The sequence below is a fragment of the Thunnus maccoyii genome, chromosome 1, assembly GCF_910596095.1.
Source record: "Thunnus maccoyii chromosome 1, fThuMac1.1, whole genome shotgun sequence".
NCBI classification, from domain to species: Eukaryota; Metazoa; Chordata; class Actinopteri; order Scombriformes; family Scombridae; genus Thunnus; species Thunnus maccoyii.
The window spans coordinates 35,189,743-35,206,734 of record NC_056533.1 but is presented as its reverse complement, the minus strand read 5'-3'; the positions used below and the strand labels follow the sequence as shown (position 1 = coordinate 35,206,734).

General features: G+C 39.5%; 1 protein-coding gene across 1 annotated transcript in view; it reads right to left on the bottom strand.

Annotated features, from left to right (window-relative positions):
* The window catches only part of otog (otogelin), a 75,745-nt gene extending 62,932 nt beyond the window's left edge, over nucleotides 1-12,813 (bottom strand). Inside the window, exons 1-9 of the mRNA XM_042409643.1 lie at nucleotides 12,688-12,813; nucleotides 12,305-12,362; nucleotides 11,399-11,456; nucleotides 7,812-9,258; nucleotides 4,956-5,057; nucleotides 4,120-4,277; nucleotides 1,771-1,892; nucleotides 1,276-1,484; nucleotides 228-358 (exon numbers count right to left, since the gene is read on the bottom strand). Coding sequence (XP_042265577.1) covers nucleotides 228-358; nucleotides 1,276-1,484; nucleotides 1,771-1,892; nucleotides 4,120-4,277; nucleotides 4,956-5,057; nucleotides 7,812-9,258; nucleotides 11,399-11,456; nucleotides 12,305-12,362; nucleotides 12,688-12,763 — 2,361 coding nt within the window. The 5' untranslated portion in view covers nucleotides 12,764-12,813. The remainder of the gene's footprint in view (nucleotides 1-227; nucleotides 359-1,275; nucleotides 1,485-1,770; nucleotides 1,893-4,119; nucleotides 4,278-4,955; nucleotides 5,058-7,811; nucleotides 9,259-11,398; nucleotides 11,457-12,304; nucleotides 12,363-12,687) is intronic.
* Between the last annotated feature and the right edge of the window lie 4,179 nt (nucleotides 12,814-16,992).

Genomic DNA, 16,992 nt, shown 5'->3' with positions numbered 1-16,992 from the left:
CACAGCAATACAAGTGAAATTTGATGAAAGATAAATAAAATGAAAGAAGAAACATTATCTCACAATTCACTCTTTGACTGAAGTACATTCAACTGTTTCAACGTTTCCTGATCACTTCATTAACCTGCTGTGTCACTGACATGTGTACCTGCTGAGTCAGGTTTTGTGTTGTGTTTACTGAGGTTTTTCTGCAGCAGAGAAGCCTACAGTTTGTATCAGAAGCTCACCAGCAGGACGTGAGCATCCACTGCAGCGCAAGGTGAAGAGAAGCCAGAAGACACCGCCGGACATCGGGTCTGATGCGGCTCCGACTCCACCCAGCTGTTCCCAAACATTTCTATTTCATGAGTCAGAACACCTGAGAGAGAGAGGAACAGGATGTGTGTCATTAAAAAACATCATCAATGTCTAAAAAAGATTATGCTGTGTAAACTTTACATCACAGCTGACAATTTTCCAAAGCTTATCCCAAGTTTTTAGTTCAGTACATGGAGCTTGAATTGCATGAGTTAGATCAAAGTTATGATGTGTTGTGTAGTAATGCAATGCATGTTTTTAAATACTCTGGTGCGTTCATGGACATGTCAAAATCTGATAACTGAGACTACTCTGCTGACCAGCAATCTTTCAAATGCAAGAAACAACCAAATTAAACTTAATCTTTTCTCAGAATCAACATTTTTATGTTTTTTCTTATTCTTTATCTTCAGCATGTGATTTCCAGACACACAGCTCATGATTGTGATGGATTATGTTGCCAACTGGAAGGTAGGAAATGAGAAAATGATGAAGAATAAAGAATATCTGATTTATTAAAACAAATCCATGGCTACTGTCCATGTCGCCTGTTTGTTCAGCTTCCTGTTTCAATCAAAACACTTAAGCTGATGTCTGTCATTGTAGCTGCTGTGAGTGGGCTGTTTGTGTTGCATTTACATTTTTCTGTTAATGAGGTTTCTCTACACAGATTACAATCTATCTGGATGTGATTACACCAGGATTCTTTTGTGGTTAAGTACTCTCTGATTATAATCTGGTCCTCTAAAATCCAGGTTCACGCAGGTGACCCGAAACTTTAGAACAAGCTGGGCGGCTCTCACACCTCATTATCAGATTTTCCGAGTGATAACCCGGTTAAGTAACTTGCTGGAAATCGTTCGAAGCACTGAGATGACTGTGTTTCAGTGTGAAACAGCTTCTTACAACACGTTGAAATCTAATCGTCGAAACGCTGTCGAACAACACCTGCAAAGCACCGCTTACACAAAACCGTACCGTAGCTGGTCTTCAGGTCGTCCTGAACGTCTGCGTTGAAGTTCCCACACAGGCCGCAGGTTCTGCCCACAAACTCTGGGCTGAGTTTGATGTAGACGGAGCCGCTGCGTCCCTCCCAGGCCAGCGTGAAACCGTGCTGCTGCGTCACCAGCACATACTGGGAGATCTGCTCCAGCTGCAGGTCGTGGATGTGATGAGGCAGCTGCAAACTGGATACAGAGACAGTGGATCCACGATGATACAGATACCAACTTGTCTTCTGTAAAGAGCTCAGACTGGCTGATATATAGTGTTTTAAGCTCCTTTTCAACAAATGTTATACAAATGAAGAATAAGTATAGATTTTAAAAATGCATGAATAAACTTTTAGAGCGTCTTGCATACATGTCAAATAAAAAATCCTGATATAAAGGAGAGAAAGAGGATCTAGAAACAATAAAAACATCAATATATTTTTATATAAAGAGATGTTTTGTCTTGTTTTATACTGCTGACCTTTGGCCTTTGAAGGTCACGTTGGTGGCGTGAAGTCGGACCTCACCCTCCCATGGAAGGAAGAGGCTGACGGACCGTTGGCAGGTATAAGGAGCAGAGTTACAGCCCGGGTCATTGTGGACCTGCAAATAGCAAGATGCAACATTTAATCAAAATGTGTGTATTTATATTGAAGTGGTGCACAAATAAACAGTTTGTGTTTAAATGCTCCAACAGTCAGAATGGAGCAGTGACAGGCTCTGTACCTTTTAAAGCATCATACTGATGGTTTTTCATGTTTTTTTTACTCCATTAACTACAAATCTTTAAAAAAACAACAAAGAACTTTCCACTTTCCACACAGTTTTTTGACTGGTTTCCTCACTTCTAAGCATTCCAGTTTAGATATTTCAGTACACCATGAAAAGCACATACACCCACAATGTCAATTAAAAATTAATAATGTAAACTAGGCTCAGTGATAACATAACTTTGACAATAAAAGGGAATAAATGTTCATGGTGATGAATGGTGTTTATAATTTCTCTAACTCTGTACTGTTTGTTGTTGTGCTGTTGTATGTTTTGATTGTGATGGACTACAGATGCAAATTAGCTTCAAGCTAACTCTGGTGTAGTGCATCATTTATGCTTAATACTGCACACGCTGTCCTGTTCAATAAATCAAATCTCAAACAGAGAGTTTAAACAGTCCCTGCTCTTCCTTGTTGCTGCATTCAAGGACGCTGTGACATCTGAGATTTGACAGTCGACTGCTGAACATTCACACAGCTATCAGAGAAAATTGTCTTTAAGTTATTTCTTTTAAAAGAACCAGCAAGGGACTGAAAATAATCCTGTTATGTTTTATCAGTTTGCTCAGTGTTCCTGAATGTGATGTATTAATATGAAATGTTTCAAAATGTCAGTCTGGCGTTCTCAAAGTGAAAGTTACAGTGATACATTTACTTTATTTTTTAAAGGATAAAGTGTTTCTTCTACATCTTTCTTATTCTCAACAAATCCCACAAAAAGACCCAAAAACCAACAGTAAATTGATTCTATTATCAAGTATTGTGTGTGTATCCAAAGTCTGATATATCTTATTCCTCTGTTTAAAGCTCAACTGTTGTCCAAAAAACTATTAAAAACACATCAATGAGCCACACTGTTGCACTGGGTGACATGTTCTTCATCACCATGAACGAACACACTGTAGTTGTTTTGACTTAATGTCACACACACCATCCTGCTGCCAGAAATACTCACTGGAGCACCAAATGTGTATTCATCCGCTGCTGAAAATAGTCCCCAACAAATTCACTAGTTCCGCCTGTTGTAGTAACATTTGCTAAAAGTTACAGTGAGCAGCTGTTTTAGGAAACTACTGAGCCTTTTTAAGAATTTAATTATATGTTTGTGTGCTGTTTTTAAAGATTTAAGTCTTCTGGAGGAACCAATTAGCTTAAGGCTGAGTGCCTCAGAAAGGGCAGGAAAGTCATGAGAGACAGACGAACACATGTTGTTTTGGGTCTTTTCATGAGATTTAGAAAAATGTAGAACAACACCAGCCTCATCCTTTTAACTCTTTAAAAAATGCCTGATTTTTACCTGTCTGAGAGAGTTTTTTCAGCTTTTGAGTCAAGGAGGGTTGAGTTACATGTTTTATTTTGACCATATTATGTCTGTAATGTCTTTTCTGTGGACCACAGGAAGAGCAGCATGTACTGTACCTTCTACTAGGGATCCGTATAAAGATAAAAAGAAATAATCTGAAGGAAAAAGATACAAGAGAAAACCTTTCTGTAGCCGGCTCTACCCATCTCAGATTGCCATTTACAGCATTCTTGAAGAAAGTTCAGGTTTATCCATTAAAAAAGAAAATGTCATCTTACCTCCTTCTAACAAGCTCTTGCTTCTACATTTCCAGCCTGTTTTACATTTTATTTTAGTCCATAACATGTTTTTTTCATTATAATCATTAAATTACTATCAGTGGTCTTAATGCATTTGGATCTTTTTGTGTTCCCTGTTTGGTTTTCCCATACACAGATACGGTATCTGCTGCCTTTTCAGGGGAACAAAGTCCCGGTCTGTTGCAGATGCTTTCAAGGCATAGTGGGTAATTGCAGTATTTAATGGTAATTGACTCTAATAACCAGATAGCTTTCACTAATCTTCAGAGCAAATCTTTTCCTCAGGCTGAGACTGAACCTCACAGTAGTCAGAAAGAAGGAGAGTGTGTTTTGGATCAGGATGCCGCTGAGTCCAAACTTTCCCCGACTAGAAGCAGGCGTCGGACCGAAACCTTCTGGGCAGCTTCTAGTCAGGAGGATTTATTTCGTGCCGGTGCAGCTGAGTCTGAACTAACCTGGACGACGATGCTGGCCTGAGTGGTTTCTTCACAGTCCTTCAGCAGAGTGTAAGTGCATCGACCGGGGAAGTAGTAGTAGAGGCCGTCGAAGGTCTCGAAGTTGTACTGACCCCACGTCCTGCACGTCATCTCCCTCTCAAAGCCGGGATTTGGAACTGAGCAGATGAGTCAGAGGAGAGAAAACATAAATATCAGAGGTTTTTGAAGCATAATTCAATTAACTGAATTGTAATTCAGTTCTAATACCTATGTTTATTTAAACAAGGCAGAATAAGACAGATCTCAGCACTAAAAACAACACTGAAGTTGATTTATATTAAAAAGAAAATATCTTATTATAAGATAGTTATAGCAGATTTTTGACTTGTGTTACTAGATAATATTTTGGTTCATCCTATAATGGACTTTATTATATAACTAATACAATTAGTTCCTTGTTGCCTTGTTTTGTACAAAATGAATTCTAATTTTGGAAACTCATATTTGGTCTCATAATAACTCATAAAAGGACGTAAACAAAATTATTTCCTTCAAAACAAGTGTGAGTAACGTTCAGTGTTAATGCACTGTGACACATTCTTACCCATGGAAACAAATAATGTTGATAAACTCAAGAAAAAGAAACAAACTAAAAACTAATTTATGTTTAATTCAGTTTAGAAACCAATTTTTCATTAAACCTTAATTAAGCTTTAATTTCATGCTGTAAAAATAAGCCCCGACGTTGTTGTTCATGTAGTGTTAGAACATAAATCTGAACCGGTTAATGATTGTGTTTCTCATTCACAACATTTTTAGACTCAATAAAGAGGAATGACAGCTGTGCGGTTTACCTGTCTGACATCTGCGTCCGGTGGCCTGATACAAGCTGCAGTCACATGACTCCGACTGAACGCACTGTCCTCCGTTCAGGCAGGGAAACACACATGGCTCCGCTGAGAGAAAAACAAGAAAACAAACAATTACACAGCTGCTCTTCACACTGGAAAACTGTTTATAATTTTTGTTTCACTGATACCAATTTCACCAATTTCATCATTCATTATTTCACCTGAACCTACTATGAAAAATAAAGATCTACTGACTGAAACATTGTGACTAAATAAACAAAATGATTGGCAATATGCAGGATTTCTGGTTTCTTTTTCATTTTCTTTTTCATTCAGTAATTCACAGGTGAAAAACAGTAAGAAAGAACTGATAAGCTAATACATTTATATCCCACAAAATCGCTGTCAAATACAAAACTGTCTCTGAACAACCATGCTAAGAACCACTGATACAGACAACTGACTCTGAGTATCTGCAGGTTACATCGTCAGACTTCATAGGGAGCTGTGGGGCCCCAACAAATGTTCCAGTCACTGACCGATGGCTCCTCATCCTGCAGTAACACCATCTGCTCAGTGGGCTTACAGCATGTCTGCCCAGTCAGCCACGTCCCACACAAGCACAGGTACCATACAGAGGATGGGTGAGTAGGGGGGGGGAGTTAATGAATCAGATAAAAGCTATTTTCCTTCTGTTCACTCTGAGGGGGAAAGTAAAACAGAGGGCTTACTTGTTGCTCTGTTTAAAGACACATTACACAGTCTGTAGCGCTTCGAAAATGGCATCAGGAGGTAACCGTTTGAGAACGTTAGACCTCTTTATCTACAACTCCTGCAGAGTGATGTCACGTCTCTAATGCCTTACACAAACAAAACAGGTAAAAGAGCAAACAGAGCAACTCATTTCTATTTAGTGTAGCCCAATCAACCAAATATGTTGACATGAGATGATCCTGCAACCAAACACTCTACAGGAAGTAGTGTGCAGTTTATGTTGCATGTTGATAAGTAAGGCCATGGAGGTTGCATGGTGGACGGTGGGTAAACGGTCCAACTTTGACAACAGACATTGAAGTTTGCATCCGATCTCAGACAAGCAAATGATGTTAGCTAGTTTGTATCCATAACTACAATATTTTCACTTATTAGCCTTCTTGCTAGCTAGAGTCAGGAGGGGATTAGATTCACACGTCAGTCTCTAAACCCTTTGCTAACAGAGACTGAGGACAATCTCCCAGGTTTCGTTGTTAAAACTGAGTGGAAACAACAATTTAAAAAAAACCTGCATTGCAGAACCGATCCAAAGTCTTTAGGGAGGCCCTTCATATTGGTGGGGTGATACGCAGTTCGCTATGAGAATGGGGGGAGAGCATCATTTCCAGTAAGGCATGTCCTTGTCAAAATGTAAGGGCCGTAGGTTTATTAAGCAGCTGTTCTTGCCGCCACTCAAGCAACCACAGTGCATTTAGAAATCCCCAGACCTCAGTAGGTGGAGATCTTGGATTGTCTGGTATTGCAAGACTGGGAGGAGATTAGCTTAGCTTAACATGATGAAGACTCTAAAGGAGGGGGAACAGCTTTCCTGGCACTCTCCTCTTAAGTTATAGGATATGTCATATCTAATTTCTCTATTCCATACACAAAGAGAAATGTAAAAATAACAAGTTGTGGTCATAGGGTGTTACGTCCTGTAACTAGAGGCACAGAGACCTAAAGTCTCTGCTACCAGCCTGGTATAGCTTCATGCTGACAACAACACTACAGCAAGTCACTGCTCCAGGCTGTTGTTCATCACAAAGTAGTTCCAGCATTTAACTTCTGATAAAACCACAACTTGTTGATCTTGCACTTCATTTTGTGTACGGATTAAACAAACAAGATACAATGTGTTACTTAGTGAACTTCAGATGTGTTGCTAAATGTATTTTTGAACTTTAACAACCAAGCTTCCCCTGCTTCCAGTCTTTATGCTAAGCTAAGCTGTCAACTTCTGGCTATAGCTCTACTTAGTACACAGTCGTGTCTCAATAGTAACCCTAGATTTGCGAAGGATCTTGCGTGAGTGATCATTTTAACCCAAAACATGATCTTTCCCTAAACCTAACCAAGTATTTTTGGTGCCTAAACCTAATCAGACCTTAACCACAGCGTTGTCACATCATAAAACATCATTATTTTGTACAGTGTCAAACAACACACACAATGAAGGAACAACACGTACAAATCTTGCAAGAGTTTTGCAAATTTAGGGTTACCATATAGACACAACCTAGTGCACAGACCAGGCCCCCAAGAACAGTGCTGGGCTGACATAGTGGCCAAACCATGTAATTACAACTTCCGGGTCCATCTTGTGATGCACATTTACCCAAAAAACATTTCTGTCACACAATCATTGGAAAAGTAACAGCTGTAAAACAGTGAATACATTTTTTCTGGGCATCATGACCCCTGCAAAATTACTGGCTTTATTTTCAGATTTTTATCCATTTGGTCTTATAAAAGTTGGAAAGTCTTAAAGAGACACATTATTATTATATCTGACTTTTTTGGCTTCATGTGTCACTGAGCAACTTTCATAGGAATAAATGGGCGCCGTCTTATTATTTATTTTCCAAAAATGTCTAGCCATTCTTTTAAAGCCACTTCATTTATAGAAACTAATACACAGATTGCACCAATTTTCCCCAGGAGTAATATTTTTTAACAACAAAATTATATGCAGTTAGAACAATTTGAAAGATGCTGAAATTGCTTATAAAATCTATAACATATTTAAGTCTGAGGCATATAGACCTGTGATGTTGTACCAAACCAAATACACACATTCAGTATTCATATGAACTTCTCTAAACTTACCTGAAATCCTACGAATCGACGACCTCAGAGCTTCTTTCGTCTGTCTGGTGAGCAATGAAGTATTAACTGGACGCTCATTTGGTGAAAAGGCTCCGTTGGCTGCGTTTCCTGGTGATGCTGAACTGGATGATGATTGGTTTGATTGTATCACTGAGCTGGTCGAGGATTGGTCAGATGGTGCTGAATTTGACAGTGATTGGTTAAGAGATGTAAAGCTAGAGAATGAGTGGTGTGGTGATTTTGAGCTGCTTATGGATTGATTAGCTGTTATCGAAGTGGTTGGTGATTGGTTAGAAGATGTTGAGGAGAGTGAGGATTTGTTTGATGTGTTTGAGCTGGTTGATGATTGGCTCAGTGGTGTTTGGCGGGATGGTGATTGGCTAGGTTTGGTCTTGGTTGGTGCTTTGCTGACTGGTGATCGACTGGATGCTGGTGAGTTAATTGATGATTGGTTGCCTGGTGCTGCACTGGTTGTTAATTGGCTAGATGGTGCTGTGCTTGTTTTTGATTGGCTGGATAATGTTTTGCTGATTGGTGATTGGCTAGGGAGCACTGTCTTGGTTGACGATTGTTGGGCTGGTACTTTGGTGGTTGCTGATTGGCTAACTGGTGATTTGGTGGTTGCTGATTGGCTAACTGGTGATTTGGTGTGTGTTGATTGGTGGGCTGGTGATTTGGTGGTCGATGATTGGCTGACAGGTGATTTGGTGGTCGATGATTGGCGGGCTGGTGATTTGGTGGTTGATGATTGGCGGGCTGGTGTTGTGGTGGTTGATGATTGGCTGGCTGGTGTTATGGTGGTTGATGATTGGCTAGCTGGTGTTGTGGTGGTTGATGATTGGCTGGCTGGTGTTGTGGTGGTTGATGATTGGCTGGATAGTGTTGCAGTGGTTGATGATTGGCTGGATAGTGTTGTAGTGGTTGATGATTGGTTGGATAGTGTTGCAGTGGTTGATGATTGGCTGGCTGGTGTTGCAGTGGTTGATGATTGGCTGGATAGTGTTGCAGTGGTCGATGATTGGTTGGATAGTGTTGCAGTGGTTGATGATTGGCTGGCTGGTGTTGCAGTGGTTGATGATTGGCTGGATAGTGTTGCAGTGGTTGATGATTGGCTGGCTGGTGTTGTGGTGGTTGATGATTGGCTGACTGGTGTTGTAGTGGTTGATGATTGGCTGGCTGGTGTTGTAGTGGTTGATGATTGGCTGGTTGGTGCTGTAGTGGTTGATGATTGGCTAGCTGGTGATTGGATGGCTGAAGCTGTTGTTGATGATATTTTACTAGACGGTACTGTGGTTGCAGATGATTGGTCAGAGCTGAGGCTCCATCTGGAGGTCGGCGGCCTCTCTGAGCTGTAGGACGCCAGGTTGGACCCGGGGGTCCGGCTGACTGGTGATCCACTGGAGGATGATGAGTTGGTTTCTAATACAGCAGCTTTTATCTGAAGGTCCTTCAAGAAGAGAAACTTACACATCAACAGGTATTTCATGCAAGAGTTGCAACCAACTCAACCAACTCAACTTAATACCACATAACAATGTTTCAGAGCCTCTTCCAGCTAAATATATTAAATCTAATCATTTTCACATTGGGCTTTGGCACAGTTTGACAAGGTAAGCGAGGAGCCAGTTTCAGCAAACCAAAACTAAGTCTGTAACGCAGTCTGATTCTCTTAATTAATCCCACTGAAGTTCCAGGAGTTTAATATAATATCAAGCAAATCTGAGAAACAAGCTCAGCTCTCAGGTGACAGATTAATAAAGATTTGATTAAAACGTGGGACACCCTAAACTTTTACAATTCTGCGTTTTGTTAGGGCGAAATTCCTCCCAGAATTACGCTCATTGTTTCCGAACCAGAGTCCTGACTGGTGAGGATGGAACCGAGGCAGCGCTGGGAAAAGAAGAGGCTCGAGAGAAAAGACCTGTCATCCAACCTTCATTAATGACTCCTCTGTGACTTCCAACACAGCTTTCCCATCCAGGTCGACAACCCTACCCTCCACCACCCCCACACCACCTCTTCTGCCTCCACCCTGTGTGTTTTCTCATTTTGGAGGAGGATCTTTGTTCTACGAGATACTGTAAGCAGCGTGGGGAAGTTTTTCTAGGCTGAACGGATTATGAAGATTTCAGAGGGTTTTCCAAGAATAAAACTGACTTCTGGTATGTTCAGCAATGAAAACGTATCCGTAGATCAGATATTGAACTGACTAGGTAAATAGTAATAAAAGCTTTGGTTTAAAAATACATCAGCACTCAGTCAAATGTTGTTTCTACACTTTGAGCCTCCCTGGATACCTGAGCTCTTAAACCAAAGGCTTTCATCTCAAAGAGCAGGAACAAAGCAGATGGCAAAGGTGACGAGCAGGGGGGTTCAGGGGGTGGATGGCTATGAATTATTAATCACCGATCAGTATCAGAGATATCGAGACTGAGCAGGTCAAGCACAAATAAAGCAGAGTCAATCCAGACGTCAAGATACGATGATTTAACCATGAGTGAAGTGTTTTGTTCAGAGATCTGACATGAGATAGATCTGCTATCTATACCTGTGACCTGTGACCTGTGCTACTAATTGCTTTGTTCGTTTACAAACTTCTATAGTTTGGACCGGATTCTCACGCCTCTCTGAAGGGAAGCCGGACAAAAGGAGCGACCGCATTCAGGCTGATAGAGGCTCTCATAGAGGAACAAGCGAGACAACAGAGCAGCTACTGTATATTCCTGCTGGGACTCCATCACATGTCTGTTTCTGAGAGGAAAATGTCACTGTGAAGCTATTTCACTTTTTCACTATGCTGAGGTTTTACAGGAGCTTGAATAAAAGTGGACGTCAGTAGGGAACAAAGTAGATTTTCAGGTCATATATTGTCTTCTTTATGTGTCATCTAGGTACAGTGTCAGTCAGCTCTTATGGGAAATGTGTACTTTTTTGTGCAGGAATACTGTACATGTATACTTATCATTCATATTATTTACTTTATACCTAATTATACTTATACTTTATATTAAATATTTATATATTATTATAACACTTGTCTAATCTGAAAAACTACAGGCTGTTTGGACTCTACTAGCCTGGATTTTTACAGTGAAAATGACCCAAACTTATAAAGTTATTAAATATAAATTAATTTGAATATAACCAAAATAATTTTACAGAGTCCAAAAAAACACAAAGCATACATAGCAGGTGTAGAGACATTTTAAACTAATATGAAAAACAATCACTGCCACTTTTTAAGGTGTAATTTTGTGAAAAATTCAGAAAACATGACAATTTACATCTACAGCTACACTGTCCTATTTATGCTTATATATTTACATACTTTTATATTTAAATTAATTCATCTATTGTGCATGAATCTACATCTGTAAACAAAATAGTGAAAATCTTGGAAGTTTTACTTGAAATACTGGAACATTGGGAATAAAATGATGTGAATAGAGGCTGTCAGGCGACAGTTCTTTTCTTTTCTCTGGCTCTGTGTTTTGGCGTGAGCGTCGCAGCTTTTTTGGTGATCTCTGGCTGTGTGTTCGCCGCCCGAAGCAGCTCCGTCAGCATCAATGATCAATGCGGCTGCCTACCTGCCCTCCCTGGGAAGCGGTGTCCCATTTCTGCTGCTTTATCCCGCTGCTCCCGCTGCTGGGACAGAGAGAACAAGGAGAGGTTTGTCCCTGCTTCTTGCTTTGCCCCCCTGACTCCGCAAACCCACCACCAACCATTAACCTACCAAACCACCAGAGAACCAAACAGCCAAAAAAACAAACTATCAACCAACCAAACAATCACTGCCTGCTCCTTGAAATAAACATAAGTAGGGACTAAGGCTGCAACTAACAAAATTGCATTATGGGTTAATCTGCTGATTATTTTCTCAATTAACCAGTTAATTGTTTGGTCTAAAAGGTGTCAGAAAATTATGGAAAATGACCTTTGCTATTTCTGAAGCTGACACATTCAAATTGCTTGTTTTGTGCAACCAAGCATCCAAAAGACAAATATCCTCTTTCAATTTACTTTCACAGAACAGTAGGTCATCAATAATTAATCAATTAATCAGTAAAACTGCAAATATTCACTTTAGTGAAGCAACAACCAGTGAATATTTGTCATTTTTCCTAAAAAGTGACTTAAAAGATTAATCAGTTATCAACATTTTTGCAGATAACTATTCTGTTGCTCAACTACGTCATTAATGGATTAATTGACTAATAATTTCAGCTCTGTTTACAGTTATGTACCTTGAATATTGTTATTATTATAAATATAAATTATTCTAAATTAAAAACTATATGAATAGCAAGGCAGGAAAAATTAGTGTTGACTATATACAGATAGATAGATAGATATAGATATAGATGTATGGATATAGGCCATATAATACACATAACATCATACTATATAAATCAAACATCAAAAAACATAAAATTATATAATAAAATTATAAAAACACATTTCTATTGTTATTTAAATAGTAAAAATTAACTCACTTATTAAATTCATCCCAGTTAGAAACGTTCACTCTCTCAACACTCCAGGAAAGTTGCGCTGAAATCAAGGAAAATAAATAAATAAATACACAAATACAGGAATAAATGAATAAATAAATAAATAAATAAAGAGAATCAGAATCAGACTGAACAGCAAACCCAGTTTAAGATCAACGAGAACAGTTTAAACTGCAGGCTGAGCTGCCACATAAAGTGATATATATATATATCTAATTTTCCTAATTTAGTCTAAATTTATGTAACAATAAATATAAATTTATCTCTGTATTTCTCACTTTCACTTTGACATCACAGCTCACTTTTCTTGCGCTGTAAACAGCAGATCAGAGTCGTGTGCAGGTTTTCACTCAGAGGAGACTCACCTTGATAAATTAGGATAAAATACAAAGATAATAAGTGAAAAAGCCTTTTCCAGCTAACTCTTAAATAGGGATCCATTCGTGTTTCGCGGATCCGCAGTCAGTCGGGTTTGGACAGCATCACCTGGTGAAAACCCTCCGGCTGGACTCCCGCTGCTCCCTGCGCTGCTCCATCCGGCTCACCCCCGAGCGGCCCGCCGCGCGCCTCAAGAACCGCTGCACCTGCTCATTAGCATAAAATATGCGCAGGTGAGCGCGCAGATGGGCGGGGCCAGAGAGCCAGATAGGTGTTCTGCTATGATGAGTTTATACTGCTGCAGAAAAAAACTGCAGCCACCAACTGAAACTGAAACCACCTCTCCAGATTCAACTTTCAATTTGTGATATAATTCCCATTAAAATTCAACATACTCCAAATATAACTAACCAAACACCTAAACCTGTGAGATGATATCAGTTTGAGTCTGAATCTAACCGCACAAACCTGTATTGAAACGTGTTCAAAGCACCTGAACCTGACAGGTGTAATTGTTCAGGACTGAATATCGCCCCCTTGTGGTCTGCAGTCAGTGGAGCATTACAGCAGCATGTGGAGGGACTGGAACTTATCACACTGAATGAAAATGAGAAGGATTTTCAGGATAAAAACAAGATTTTGCATCTTTCACAAGATGAATCCTCTTTTCTTATTCCTGAGCTGCACATGTGACTCTGATGTGACGGATGAACTGAGACTGAAACACAACAAAAGTGTTTCTTTCACACAATAAGAATTTAATTTAAAATTTACATGAATATTATACAATAAAGCATAGTACAGTTTGCAGCACATTAGAAAGTTAACTAATGTATTGAATGAAAAATGAATATGAAATGCAACAAAGAACTTTTACATATAAATGAACGTCCATTACATTCAAGCTCTTGCCAAATGAGTTCACACAATGCTGATTAAACCAATCACCACCACGTACATCTCGCTGTATTTCACAGTATATAGTATATATATTTTAATCTGTTATCAGGTTTGATATTCCGGTCGGATGAATGCATGAATGCAGACTTCTGCCAGCTGAGCCAGCTAACTTCCAGTTAGTCCTCTGATAACTTGAATGGGGATAAACTAATTTAATCATGCAGCTCTTCTAGACTTTCTAAATATTATCGGACCGAATGGTTCAAATTCTGATAGTGAGGCGTTTGCGGGGGTTGTGTGACACTTAAAACGATTTATCCACTGTTTTACAGCCGCTACAGTAGTGACGGAGTAGACTACAGCAGAGCCGATGACGTAAACACGTGTCAACAGTGTTTTTGTAAATACTCTCACTGCCAGAAGGGGGAGACAAAAGTCCCACACTACAGCTTTAAATGAGTCTTTAAAGTCCCCCTCAAGTCATAAATGTGTTTTGCTTCCTTCAGTTGATGTTCTGTGCTTGTTGAACACTGTGTGATTCTGGGCTGTCGGTGAAGAAAGTTGACAATCGTGAAAGAAAAATAGTGAAATCTTTGGTTGTCAATCAAAAACAGTGTCGTAGATTTCACTGTGAGACTCGTATACGGACGACGGATTTGGAGCTTTGGTGACCAACAACATGTTGAAGCAAAATTGTGACAACGTGGCTGCTGCTATGACCCACATCTACAAACCAACCAATCAGAACACAACATGACATGTAGACAGCATGACCTTTCATACGTCTAAATACGTCCACAAACTTTGCTGAATTTTCAAAACATCAGAGCTGCAGACGGATGACGAGCTGATGACGCTTCTCTGCTTTCATTTACTTTTTTCTATTTCCATCGTAGCGCTATGATTCACTATACATTCATCTCACAGTCTGACAGCATCAAACTAATGTCAAATAGTCTGACACAGACTGTGACCAAGAGTTTATCATAAGTGTCTCACACAATGTGACACACAATAACCTTACACCATCGCTGTTGTTTCACAGTTTTAAGGCGTGTACCTTTGAGCCTGATTTGTGACATCACAACAATTTTGGAGCCAATCGTGGTCCAGTGTGCAACTTATACAAGTGTGATGTGGAAACTTGAAGCCTCAAGCACACAAACACTGTGAACAGACTTTACAGTGAAGTAGAAGACACATTATTATTAAAAACAGAGTATTTTATACATCTTAAAACATGTCTGGGGAGGATCTTTAATTTCAGTTATCCGTCTTCTCCTCTAACACCACCTGCAGGCTAAAACATCAACTTTGCAAACTAGAAACCTGCTCAGTGATGAACAAGATGCTCACTTTGATTTGAATCATCTTTTTGTTCCCAGTTTATGTGCTGCAACATTGCAACATTTGCATTTTTGATGTAATGAACAATTTAGCTTCTGGGGGCCTTTAGTGGATTTTTTGGCTTTTATTCCTGTTCTCTTATCATTTTAGATATTCAAGGGAGAAACCTTTTCCATAATAGCGTTTCAAAGGGAAACCCTTAATCTGTTTCTCTTTTATCTCTCATCAGGTGAACTCGTGTTCAGACCATGACGACCTGATCTGAACCCGAGCATACAGCCTCCTAATACCTGACAGGAAACACAAATCTCAGGAGAAAACCCCCTTTAATATCGCGGAGGTGACCCCGGTGTCACCGGCATGTGAAAGTCTGGTTTTCGGCAGAGGAAACACTTCCTGCCTGTCTGTCTGTCTGCTGTCCCGGTAAAAAAAAAAAAAAAAAAAAAAAAGGCCTTTGACTGACTGGAGCCCTCAGAGACCCCGACAGGCTTTGTGTCGCCCAGCCGGGAGGTGTCTGCTTTCATAAATGGAAACAGGACCAGGAGAGGAGGGGGGAGGGGGGCAGACTGGAGGGAAGGTTTAGGAAGCAAAGTTAAAAAAAAAAAAAAAGAAGTTAAAATAATTTCTTATTTCTTGTCAGTGTCTTAATCACCTTCTTCTCCAGCTCCTGGTCTACACGGATGTGAAAGCAAGCATCTCTCTGAAGTATGCAAGGTTTTGTCCCATCACACACACACACACACACACACACACACACACACACACATACATACACAGTGCTGGAAACCTGGCGCCTGCTTTGTGCCCTGCAGACTGTTCATTAAAGGTCCCAAATGACATGAAGAGAACTTTTTTTTTTTCTGTTGTAGTTTATGTGTTTCTGCATCAAATGAGATGTTGCAGCAGGACTTAAAGGACGAGTTCACAATTTTTCAAGTCTGCCTTAATACAACAGTCAGGTGTCCGAATGAGCGTTGAAACAGGTTTTCTTCTTCAAATGTGCTTTCAATGTAAATGATGGAGGACAAAATGCACAAGCTTCGTTTTGAGCAAAAATGCATTTAAAAGTTTATGTTAAAATAATATGAAGCTGTTGAGCTGCAGAACAACGATTGATAGAAACGTTGTTGTTAAGGGCTGCATTAATTATTCAGATCAGTGGTTTTATGTTGGACTGCTGGGTTGTTTAATGACAATAACACAAGTGGTTCGACTTAAAAACTCAGAAGAAAAGAAGGTTTCAGTAGAACCAGAGTGAGCTTTCCTAATCCCAAATATTACATCATTTTCCAAAAGAAAAATAAGTCAAAAATCATGAAATTGAAACAAATAATCTATACAAGGATGTAACAAAGATAAATAAAGCTGATAAAAATCTGACAGTGTTAAATTTGGATAGAAAGATGAGAACTCCCGCAACACTTGTAGTATGAGGAACAACTTTATTAGTTGACCGACGCGTTTCGGCTTGTGGCCTTCGACGGGGTCATCATAAAACACATTACAAACACCATTTAAATAAAGTAAGTTGGGTATGAAAAAAGGTGAAATCATATACAAATAGACACATATCAGCCAATGGGACATAAACAAAGTAGATGTCGAGATAAATATTCTACAAAGTAGATGTAGATGTCCCATTGGCTGATATGTGTCTATTTGTATATGATTGATTGTCTTTTATATTTTTTTTTCACCTTTTTTCATACCCAACTTACTTTATTTAAATGGTGTTTTATGTTTTATGATGACCCTGATGAAGGCCACAAGCAGAAACGCGTCGGTCAACTAATAAAGTTGTCCCTCATACTACAGGTGTTTTGCAGGAGTTCTCATCTTTCTAGACTTATTTCCCTTCTCCGTGCACCTTGGAAGTAGGTGAAGTTGTGCCAGAGACCCTCACTCTGCATCTACAGTGTTAAATTCGGATGAAATGATTGTTTAAATGTACTAATGAACTATTGATAAGATACAAGCTAATTAACATTTAGTTGCATCTGGCTGAACATTAATTTCTCTTTAAACACAGAACTGATAACACCCAA